This window comes from Trachypithecus francoisi, unplaced genomic scaffold (assembly GCF_009764315.1).
Source record: "Trachypithecus francoisi isolate TF-2019V2 unplaced genomic scaffold, Tfra_2.0 Lachesis_group18, whole genome shotgun sequence".
In the NCBI taxonomy this organism is placed as follows: domain Eukaryota; kingdom Metazoa; phylum Chordata; class Mammalia; order Primates; family Cercopithecidae; genus Trachypithecus; species Trachypithecus francoisi.
The window spans coordinates 53,102,473-53,114,717 of record NW_022681463.1 but is presented as its reverse complement, the minus strand read 5'-3'; the positions used below and the strand labels follow the sequence as shown (position 1 = coordinate 53,114,717).

General features: G+C 39.9%; 1 protein-coding gene across 1 annotated transcript; it reads right to left on the bottom strand.

The window, feature by feature from the left end:
* Positions 1–4,612: 4,612 nt before the first annotated feature.
* Positions 4,613–5,284, bottom strand: LOC117063432 (39S ribosomal protein L27, mitochondrial-like). The gene has a single exon (XM_033177075.1). The coding sequence runs from the start codon at positions 5,276–5,278 to the stop codon at positions 4,832–4,834; it is 447 nt and encodes a 148-aa protein (XP_033032966.1). The 5' UTR covers positions 5,279–5,284; the 3' UTR covers positions 4,613–4,831.
* Positions 5,285–12,245: the final 6,961 nt, after the last annotated feature.

The window sequence follows — 12,245 nt, the reverse complement described above, 5'->3', positions numbered from 1 at the left end:
AACTGGAGGAGAAATACATGGCAAAGTTGAAATAAAGATAATCCTCATTTCTTACAACATGGCACCAGTAAATAAAATCTAAAATGTCTAAATTAAAAATCAATCAATAGGAGTATTTTACTTAGATATACGGAGGTGAAGTCTACTAAAGAACAGTACAAAATTAGGAAGTTTTGGTTTTGGGAGCAAGATGAAGATGAGGTGACTTGCTATGATTCTATCATTCATTACAAAATTGTTAGTAATATTTTATTAATTAAACTACGTTTATTCATAATATTGATGAGATTGTAGACTTTTTGTATACAACATTTAATGAATCAAGCTGCCAATTTTTGTTGTTCCTGCAATTGCTTTTGAGGACTTAGTCATAAATCCTTTCCCAAAGCTGATGTCCAGAATGATGTTTCCTAGGTTTTTTTCTTGGATTCTGTATTCGTTCATTTTCATGCTTTCATACCTGAGATTGGGAAGAAAAAGAGATTTAACTGGACTTACAGTTCCACATGGTGGGGGAAGCCTCAGAATCATGGCAGGAGGCTAAGGATCCTTTTCTTACATGGTAGCAGAGAGAGAAAATGAGGAAGATGCAAAAGTGGAAGCCCTTGATGAAACCATCAGATCTTTTGGGACTTATTAACTACCACGAGAATGGTATGGGGAAAATTGCCCCCATGATTCAAATTATCTCCCACTGGGTCCCTTCCACAACACATGGGAATTACAGTTACAATTCAAGATGAGATTTGAGTGGGGACACACAGCCAAACAATGTCATTCTGCCTCTGTCTCCTTCAAATCTCATGTCTTCACATATCAAAATCAATCATGCTGTCCGAACAGTCCCCCAAAGCGTTAATATAATTCAGTGTTAACCAAAAAGTCCACTCCAAAATCTTATCTGAGACAAGGCAAGTCCCTTCTCCCTATGAGCCTGTAAAATCAAAAGCAAACTCGTTATTTCCTAGATACAATGGGCATACAGGTATTGGGTAAATACAGCTGTTCTAAATGGGAGAAATTTGTAGGGCCTATGCAGGTCTGAAATCCAGAGGATTTAAAAGCTCCAAAATGATCTACTTTGACTCCAGGTTTCACATCCAGGTCACGCTGATGCAAGAGGTGAGTTCCCATGGTCTTGGGCAGCTCTGCCCTGTACCTTTGCAGTGTACAGTCTCCCTCCCAGATGCTTTCACAGGCTGGAATTGAGTGTCTGCAGCTTTTCCAGGGGGCATAGTGAAAGCTGTTGGTGGATCTACCATTCTGGGGACTGGAGGACGGTGACCCTCTTATCGCAGCTCCACTAGGTGGTGCTTCAATAGAGACTCTCTGTGGGGGCTCTGACCCCATGTTTCCCTTCCACACCGGCCTAGCAGAGGTTCTCCATGAGCGCCCCACCCCTGAAGTAAACTTCTGCCTGGGCATCCAGGCATTTCTATACAACTTCTGAAATCTAGATGATGGTTTCCAAACCCCAATTCTTGACTTCTGTGCACTTGCAGGCTCAACACCACATGGTAACTCCCAAGGCTTGGGGCTTGTACCCGCTGAAGCCATGGCCAGAGATCTGTATTGGCCCCTTTCAGCCACAGCTGGAGCAGGTGCAACACAGGGCACAAATTCCCTAGGCTACACACAGAATGGAGACCCTGGGCCCAGCACAGAAAACCATTTTCTCTAAAGCCTCCAGACCTGTGATGGGATAGGCTGCTATGAAGACCTTTGACATGCCCTGGAGACATATTCCCCAGGGTCTTGGGAATTAACTTTAGGTTCCTCCTTACTTGTGCAAATTTCTGCAGCAGGCTTGAATTTCTCCTCAGAAAATGGACTTTTCTATCACATTGTCATGCTGCAAATTTGTCAAACTTTTATGCTGTGCTTCCCTTATAAAAGTAAATGCCTTTAGCAGCCCCAAAATCACCTCTTGAATACTTTGCTGCTTAGAAATTTCTTTTGCAAGATACCCTAAATCATCTCTCTCAAGTTCAAAGTTCCACAAATCTCTAGGGCAGGGGTAAAATGCTTCCAGTCTCTTTGCTAAAACATAACAAGAGTCACCTTTGCTACAGTTCCCAGCAAGTTCCTCATCTCCATTTGAGACCAACTCAGCCTGAACCTTATTGTCCATATTTCTATCAGACTTTTGGTCAGAGCCATTCAACACGTCTCTAGGAAGTTTCAAACTTTCCCACATTTTCCTGTCTTCTTCTGAGCCCAAGAAACTGTTCCAATCTCTGCCTGTTATCCACTTCCAAAGTCACTTTCACATTTTTGGGGACCCTTTCGGCAACGCCCCACTACACTGGTACTAATTTACTGTATTAGTCTGCTTTCACACTACTGATGAAGACATACCCAAGACTGGGAAGAAAAGAGGGTTAATTGGACTTACAGTTCCACATGGCGGGAGAGGCTTCAGAATCATGGCGGGAGGTAAAAAGTACCTCTTACATGGCAGTGGCAAGAGAAAATGAGGAAGATTCAAAAGCAGAAACCCTGATAAAATCATCAGATCTTCTGTGACTTATTCACTACCATGAGAACCATGGTAGTGATTCCTCATGGGGGAAACCACCCCCATGATTCAAATTCTCTCCCACGGGGTCCCTCCCACAACACATGGAAATTATTGGAGTCCAATTCTAGATGAGATTTGGGTGGGGATACAGAACCAAACCATGTCAGATTATTATACTTTGAGACCTTCAATTTAACTCTTTAATTCATCTTGAGTTAATTTTGTATCTGGTGAAAGGTAAGGGCCTTATTTCATTTTTTTCTGCATATGGATAGCCAGCTGTCCCAGCACCATTTATGGAATAGAAAATCATTTCTCCATTGCTTATTTGTTGACTTTGCTAAAAACCATATGGCTGTAGGTGTGTGATTTCATTTCTGAGTTCTCTATTATGTTCTATTGCTCTATAAGTCTGTATCTGTACCAGTACCATGCTGTTTTGGTTAGTGTAGCTTTATAGTTTAGTTTGATGTTGGGTAGTGTGATGCCTCAGCTTTGTTCTTTTTGCTTAGGATTGTTTTGGCTATTCAAGCTCTTTTGTGGTTCCATATGAACTCTAGGATATATATATATTATATATTATATATAACATATATTTATATTATATATATATATATTTATTCCTAGTTCTGTGAAAAATGAGGTCAGTAGTTTGACAGAAACAATGTTGAATCTGTAAATTGCCTTTGGCAGTTGGGCCATTTTAATGAGCTTGATTCTTTCAATTCATAACCACTAGATTGTTTCCCCAATTATTTACATCATCTGATTTCTTTCAGTGTTTTCTAATGTTTCTTGTAGAGATCTTTTATCTCCTTATTAGATCAATTTCTCAATATTTTATTTTTTTAATGGCTATTTTAAATGGGAATAAGTTCTTGATAGGGGTCTCAGCTTGAATGTTATTGGTATATAAAAACACTATTGATTTTTGTACATGGATATTGTACCTTGAAATTTTACTGAAGTTATTTATCAGCTCCAGGAGCCTTTTGGCAGAGTCTTTAGGGTTTCCATACCTATTCTAGGTATAGAATCATATCATCCAGGAAGAAAAATATTTTGACTTATTTTCCTATTTGGATACCTTTTATGGCTGATTGCTATGGCTAGCACTTCCAATACTGTGTTGAATAGGAATGGTGAAAATGGACATTCTTGTTTTGTTCCAGTTTACAAGGGGAATGTTTATGTTTTTTGCCCATTCAGTAGGATGTTGGCAGTGGGTTTGTTATAGATGGCTCTCATCATTTTAAGGGATGTTACTTTGATGCTTTTTTTTTTTTTTGAGGGTTTTTATCAGGAAAGAATATGGATTTTACTCAAAAAATTTTCTATGCCTATTGAGATGATCAATTTGTTTTTGTTTTAATTCTTTTTATGTGGTGAATCACATTTCTTAATTTGCATTGTTGAACCAACCTTGCACCCTAAGAATGAAGCCTACTTTATCATGGTGAATTAACATTTGATTTGCTGTTGTATTCAGTTCGATAGTATTTTGCTGACTTTTTTTTGCATCTGTGTTCGTCAGGGATATTAGCCAGTAGTTTACATTTTTCTTTGTGTCTTTACCATGTTTTGGTATTAGGGTGATGCTGGCTTCACAGAATGAGTTAAGTAAGAGTACTTCCTCCTGGATTTTGGAATAGTTTCAGTAGAATTGGTACCAGTTCTTTTTTGTACATCTGTTAGAATTTGAGCTGGGCACAGTGGTACACACCTGTAATCCCAGCTCCTTGGGAGGCTGAGGCAGGAGAATCACTTGAATCCAGGAGGTGGAGGTTGCAGTGAGCCAAGATTGTGCCCTTGCATTCCAGCCTGGGCAACAGAGTGAGAATCCATTTCAAAATATATATATATATATATATATATATATAGGCTGTGAATCCAACTGGTCCCTGGCTTTCTTTGGTTGGTAAGTACATAATATAATGTTCTATGATTGTGTGTTTTCCTTTGGAGGAAAAATTACTGATTTTCTTTGGATTATATCCAAAAACATTACTTTAAATGCTAAGTACATTTTTCCAAGCTGCATTATAATATCTTTGGGTTTATGCAATGACCAAGAAAACAATGTCTTTTTACTTTTTTTTTTTTTCCATGACTCTGGCTCACTTTATTTTTGGCCCCAGGTCAGGTCTCCCAAAGGGTTTCCCAGCAGTCACTTCAGAGTCTCCTGCAGAGTCACCATCAAGCAGACCTCTTCCTTGGGAGGCCACGTCATCGCCCCAACCCTTGACTTCTGATATCACCATCTCCTGTCACCTGGGCTCCAGTCTCTGTCTGATGGCCTCAAACAGGACATCAAAGCATAGCTACCAGTTTGAAGGTGTCCTCCAGCTTGGCAGGAACCACGTGGCCAAAAGCCTTGTAGAGCACAGCACCATTGGGCAGCCTGGTGATCAGATCTACAGCCTCCCTGTTTCTGAGATGAGGCACGTAGACCTCCTTAGTGTAGCGGACTGTCCCCTCTTCCGGGGCATACAGACATTTATTCTTCCCAAGACCCACATGGGCACCTGGGTGCCAGCGGAAATGATTCTGTGTTCCAATGATGTTCCCAGCATGAACATAGTGACCTTCCATTTTCTTAATGCCTAGGCATCTGACTGATGACTTTCCACCAAGGTTTTTGTAGCTACCACCTGTCTTCTTGGATGCATATCTGACAGCAAGAGCTGTAGCAGGAGTGGAGCTCAGCAAGTATGTAACGGCTGTCCAAGTCCTCAGGGCTAGCACCACAGAAGCCATGTTTGTGTTCACCTGTCTTTTTACTTTTAACTGATTTCAAATAGTCAAAAGTATCTCTTAAAGTTTTAGAAAAAAATGTTCAAGGCCGGGCGCGGTGGCTCACGCCTGTAATCCCAGCACTTTGGGAGGCCGAGACGGGTGGATCACGAGGTCAGGAGATCGAGATCATCCTGGCTAACACGGTGAAACCCCGTCTCTACTAAAAAGTACAAAAAACTAGCTGGGCGAGGTGGCGGGCGCCTGTAGTCCCAGCTACTCGGGAGGCTGAGGCAGGAGAACAGCGTGAACCCGGGGGGGCGGAGCTTGCAGTGAGCTGAGGTCCGGCCACTGCACTCCAGCCTGGGCCACAGAGCGAGACTCCGTCTCAAAAAAAAAAAAAAAGAAAAAAAGAAAAAAATGTTCAAAGTTTGTAGCAGGTCTATCATGCACTGGTCACCAACTTGTGTGAGTTTAGTGAAACAGAAAATACACATACACAAGTTACATGAAGTGGATTTATTATTCATGGATAGACAGCAAGGGGAAGGGGAAAAACATCCTAGAATCCAGTGAGAACTGGTCCCCCAAGACTCAAGAAAGCCTCTCAGGGGAGAGGAAATCTTGACTGCACATGCTGCACTTTGCACCACAGCTTAAGAACCTTGAAAGGCAGTCCACACCAAGTTATATACATCATGTGACAGGAGTTATGTCACATGCTGGGCAAAGCTTTGATGGGCATTCTGCTTCCAGGGGATAGAGGAACAAAGCACAGGCTTTCCTGAACTTTTTCCTCCTAACTCAAGATATTACATTCCCTAAGAGGGTCAAGAACAGTCCTGCACTATTTCTGATAGTTCTTCCTTATCTCAAGATATTGCATTCCCAGGGTACTCTATAGTTAATCCTGGGGGAAAAAAAAAAAAATGCAAGAAAAGGAGGGAAATGCACCAGTCTAAGGCCACCTGGAAAACTGTCTTGTAATAGCATATTTGGTGGTTTAGGTATACAATTAATTCCTTTTTTTTCCTTGTTATTAAGAGTATTTTAAGGTTTATCTAGTAATCTTAAAGCTAAGATGTTGTGCCTCTTTTGAGGCTAACATTGTGTAATTTCTGTTGTCAAAGGCATACACATTATTTTTCAGGTTTCTAACAAAAATGTATTATCATTTTCAAATCATGTTGAAAGAATATAATGTTTACTACAAGAGCCTTGGAAGAATTCGTTTTTAAAAATAAACTCAATTCTTTTGTTGCATGAATAGTCATGTACAAAGCCTACACTATAACAAGCTTTAACACATTCATCTTAGTTAAGGAAACTATGGAAAATTCTGCTCACAGTCCTTTGTGTTAGAGTTAGGAGTGAGACAGCATTATCAGACATTTACTTATGGGAACATAATGACTCTTGACGCTTAGTAAGATAATGGAGAAAACTACACTTAAGTTTCAAGATCACTGTATTACAGACTAGCTATATGATTTTCTGCAAGCTATTCACAATTTGTGTGCCTACATTCTATACATGAAATGATGGATAAACTGTACATGAAACTTGGAAAGTAATGCCTGAATATGATTTTCTTATTTTTATAAAGAATATAAATAGAGAGCTCTCTTCATTACTTAATATTATAGGAAAATAAAATTCTACACATTTTATATAACACCTGCTGTGTACTAAGCAATGAATGTGCTGAGATTTCACATTTGTTAAAAGTTAAATTGCAAGTCTATCCTAAATTTGCTAAAAAACCCTTAATGTGATGTTTTTGTTTGAGAAAGTTGAATTTCCAAACAACAATGTACACATTTATGAGGTTTTCAGTAAAGTTTTTTAATCTGCCTTAGACAAACTGAAGACAAAAACAAACAAAACAAAACAATGTGCATGCACATAAACATACAACTAAATATGTGCAGTTTTAAGAACTGTAATTTATTTTATAATTTATATGTTCTTATAATACAGATTATTATAAAGGCATAGACTACTCAGTTATGCTGATATTGAACGGTTTGTTGTTACCCTTATTTTGAATATTCTCACATAGGAAAATAATAAGTTGGTAATAAATACATTTTAGTCATCTTCTACCTTTTCGTCCTTCGTTCATTCATTATTACATTTATTTTTTTAGAACCCATCACAGTTCCACATAACTGGATAAAGCAGTGAACAACAACAAAATAGTTTTCATGAAGCTAACATTCTAATATGATGCTAAGTTCAAGTAATGCTAGTTCCTGTAATGGATAAATCCAAAATGGGTTAAACAAAATGAACGTTTATTTCTTGTTTATGTCACCATACAATGAACTTAACACCTAGATGGCTGATGAAAAAAGAGAACATGAAAAACCACAGCAGTCTCTTACCTGTTTCAGGTTGAAAGGGGAAAATCACTTTTTCTTACATCCATCAACGAGAATAAGTTTCAGAGCACCACTTAGGACTACCGGGAAATGTCACTTCTAAATTCACAACTGCTTGCACGCAAAATTATACCCTGTAGAGAGAAATGCAGACTCATATCGTCAGCTAACTGTTATTACAACCGTCCCCCAAGGCAAGGAACAAATACCTCTTTCACTTTTCTTCTCATAGAACATTGCGTCCTCTCCCCAAAGATGACAACTCAAATCTTCTCTAATAACCGTATCCAATTTAAAGTCCAGGTCATGAAGAGTCATCTCCACAAGATCTGGATGTGGTTCTCACAAGGTAGCAAACTGTAAGCTAAAACACATAAATGTCTGCCCCTCCAACTCTGAATCTACAGGAGTAGAGCCGGGAAAATTAACCGTGGTTAAAACTAATGCAAGCAGGAGCAACATGACACTTGAAGAAAGAATTGGCGCCATGCAACACTTAGTACTTCATAACAACGATGCAGTCTGAGTTGCGTGGCATTGCGAAGATGATAGCTCTCCTATTTAGGCTAGACACTATTTTTTATTTTTGGTAGAAACTCCCTTATCCCCTTTACCTCGATATTCTTTGTTTTGCTATGCAGATAAGAGACAATTCTCCTTTGTGCTTTATCCTCTTTGGCAACAACTGAAGTCGAAGTAGGAACGTGTGCCTTTAGAAGGTGATGTAAACGTTTGCAGTCAGCTTTTAGTCTTTGCAAGTTTAATACTAGAGAGCTGTTTTATTCATGCTCAAAAGTCAAAGGTTTATTTTATTTATTTGTTTATTTATTTTGAGACGGAGTCTCGCTCTGTCGCCCGGGCTGGAGTGCAGTGGCCGGATCTCAGCTCACTGCAAGCTCCCCCTCCCGGGTTTACGCCATTCTCCTGCCTCAGCCTCCCCAGTAGCTGGGACTACAGGCGCCCGCCACCTCGCCCTGCTAATTTTTTTGTATTTTTTAGTAGAGACGGGATTTCACGGTGTTAGCCAGGATGGTCTCGATCTCCTGACCTCGTGATCCACCCGTCTAGGCCTCCCAAAGTGCTGGGATTACAGGCTTGAGCCACCACGCCTGGCCTATTTTATTTTTTTGAGACGGAGTCTCACTCTGTCGCCCGGGCTGGAGTGCAGTGGTGGGATCTCAGCTCACTGCAAGCTCCGCCTCCTGGGTTTACGCCATTCTCCTGCCTCAGCCTCCCCAGTAGCTGGGACTACAGGTGCCCGCTAGTGTTTTTTTTTTTGTTGTTGTTGTTTTTTTTTTTGTTTTTAGTAGAGACGGAGTTTCACCGTGTTAGCCAGGATGGTCTCGATCTGCTGACCTTGTGATCTGCCCGTCTCGGCCTCCCAAAATGCTGGGATTACAGGCTTGAGCCACCGTGCCCGCCAAAGGTTTATTTTTTACTAGGAAAAAACAAGAGATAACTAGCATTCCACTTTCCAACATACTTCCAGTAGCTTCAGAGAGTACATACTAAGCCTTGAATATTGTGTCAGAAATTGTTGCAGGACTCTTCCTTAGTTCAGCTAAAAACGGGGTTCGTTGTTTCCTGGCCACGTAAATTCAGGCTCGCAGACGATTTAAAGGGTGAGTGAAACAGGGTTTTATTGGGTGGAAAAGGGAAAAATGGGAGAAACAGGGACTCTTGCATGGCCATAGTCCCTCCACTAGGGCGCTGCCCACTCGGTAGTTTGAATCCCAGGCTCTACATAGGAAGAGGAGGGGCTAGGCTCCTCCCCGCTGCAAAGGGCTTGAACTTCCCGAGGCTGCACCCCAGTGGGCAGGCTGGTTGGAGTTTCTCTAGGGACCACCTCCCACGTGGCTGTCTTAAAATGAGTTTATTTTATTTTCTATGCTGCCTACTAAGCCAATGAGGTAGCTAACCTCTACTTAAAAAAACACGTTTCATTATTATTTTAGGTAATTCTATGTGTAGTAAAATACAAACTCTGAAATCTCGGCAACTTATAATTAACCTTTATTTTGTTCTTATGTCACCATCTACCAGAAATTATCCTCATCAAGTGTCCCTCTTCCTATTTTAAAATACATAATTCCTTCATATTGTGAATCAGCGAGGCCTCCGAGTCCTCTTCATTGAATGATAGGTAGGAAAAATGCCTCTTGGGAGAGTACACATGATTGTTAACTCAGAAGAAACACAACACTTACTCTAAAATTTCCTTTGCTACTGGTAATCCTGTGGCTCCACTAAGACAGAATATGAAATTAGGAATGTAATCACATGCTCACATCCTCTTTCCAAGAACGTCTTATTTAATTAAAATGAAGTTTGTGTATTTGATATTGCTTGATGCGTGAGGAAAGACTCAAAAATTAAAAATAAAAGTGGTAACACAATATATCAAGTCATAGTATGTCCTATGAAGCAAAATAAAGTTGGTCAAATGGATAGTAAGTGATAATGAGGTGCAAGGACTGTTATTTTATTTATAGGGTATAGAAACCTGAAGGAATTCAGGAAAAAAAGTGACCCATTTGGGTACTTGGGGAAATGACTTCCAGACAGAGATAACAGCTGTTTCAAAAGCTTTAGGCAAGGCATACTTAGAATTGTGCAGGACAAATAAGGACAATGTGTCAATGAAATATGAAAAAAATTGATGTCAGAGAAATATCTAGGTCTAGATCATGTAGCATCTTGTAAGTCATCTTAATAATCTTGGAATTTGTTATGAGTGAGGTGGGAAGTTGTCAGAGATGCCTTTTATGCAAACAAGTAAGATGATCTTTTGAAGAAAGTTACAAAAATTATATTTCAAGAACCTATATTTCTTTCATGCAAGTTTCCCCAATGTTAGCATCTTATATAATCATTGCATACTTATTAAAACTAGAAAATTAACATTGATACAATATTAAGTAATTCACAGACCTCATTCAAATTTTAACAGTTGCCCCAATACTGTCCTTTTTCTGTCCCAGGATCTGTCCAGGATTGTCCATTACAGTTAGTTTTCATGACTCCTTAGCCTCCTTCAATTTTGAACAGTCCTTCACTTTTGCTTGTCTTATACGACCTTGAAACTCTTGAAAAGTAGTTGTTGATTATTTTGTACAATATCCCTTGGTATGAATCTGTGTGATGTTTCCTCAAATTAGACTGACTTTGTGCAATTTTGACAGGAATAAGAGAAGCGATGTTTCGCTCTTCCCAGGATATTATATCAGTAAGTAAATAATGTTGACATGTCTCCTTCCTAGAAGTATTAACTGAGAACATTTTGTGGAGATGGTATCTGTCAGAATTCTCTACTGCAAACTTGTATTTTTTCATTTGTAATTTATCACTGTCTTGTTGAATTTTTGTCACTATGAAAATATCCTGTTTATTGTAATATTTTTGCCCACCCAATTTAACATTCCTTAATTATTCTTGGCTGCAATAATTCTTAATGTGGTATTTGCCAAGTAGTGATTTTCTAGGTCTACCATTCCTTTTATATTCATTGTTTTGAATTCTACTCTAAAGAATAACTCATTTGTTTGCATTTGTTCATTTTCCTGATTATTTATAGCTTTATGTGGTCATGGATATTTGTTTTATATTTTATGTGTTTTACTCCATTAGCAACACTGCTTATTTTATTGCTCAAAATAACTTTGACTTGGTCATTGGGAGTTCTTTCATAGTGACTCCTGTGATCTTTTGATGCACTCCTATCTTTCACTTTTTTTGTGTGTGTGTGAGCCATTCATTACTTTCTGGCACTACAAGATATTACAGGCTCACCTTACACTCTCCTGGCACAGTCCCAGAGTTAAGAATTTTTCCAAGACGCTTGTTTCATTTTGTTGGGGAATGGTATTTAGAAACCAGTATATAGATGCTAGATGTTTTCACTGCCAGGATGTTTTTATTTATTTATTTTTGTAGTTGGAGTGGGAGTCTATGTTGCCAGCCTAATCTCAAATTCCTGGGCTCAAGTGATCTTCCACCTCTACCTCGCACATAGCTGGCAGTACAGGCAGCGGCCACCTCACCAGGCTCAGCATGTTATTTTTTGTAAGACCTCTCAGAGTTAGAAAATAGACACACACACACACATGCACACACACACACACACACACACTTTTTTCAATTTCCATATCTATTTTAGGAAAGAAGGACTGGTGTAACTGATGTGCTGTGTATGGAAATAAGAGTGAAATAAGAGCCGGGCGCGGTGGCTCACACCTGTAATGCCAGCACTTTGGGTGGCCGAGGCGGGTGGATCACGAGGTCAGGAGATCAAGACCATCCTGGCTAACACGGTGAAACCCCGTCTCTACTAAAAATACAAAAAGAAGGCTGGACGCGGTGGCTCACACCTGTAATCCCAGCACTTTGGGAGGCCGAGCTGGGCGGATCACGAGGTCAGGAGATCAAGACCATCCTGTGAATGGTGAAACCCCGTCTCTACTAAAGATACAAAAAATTGCCGGGCATGGTGGGAGCACCTGTAGTTCCAGCTGCTCGGGAGGCTGAGGCAGGAGAATGACGTGAACCTGGGAGGTGGAGCTTGCAGTGAGCTGAGATCACGCCACTGCACTCCAGCCTGGACGACCAAG

What these genes read in the sequence shown, in the direction of transcription:
- LOC117063432 (XM_033177075.1), bottom strand. Translation starts at nt 5,278, where the DNA reads ATGGCTTCTGTGGTGCTAGCCCTGAGGACTTGGACAGCCGTTACATAC.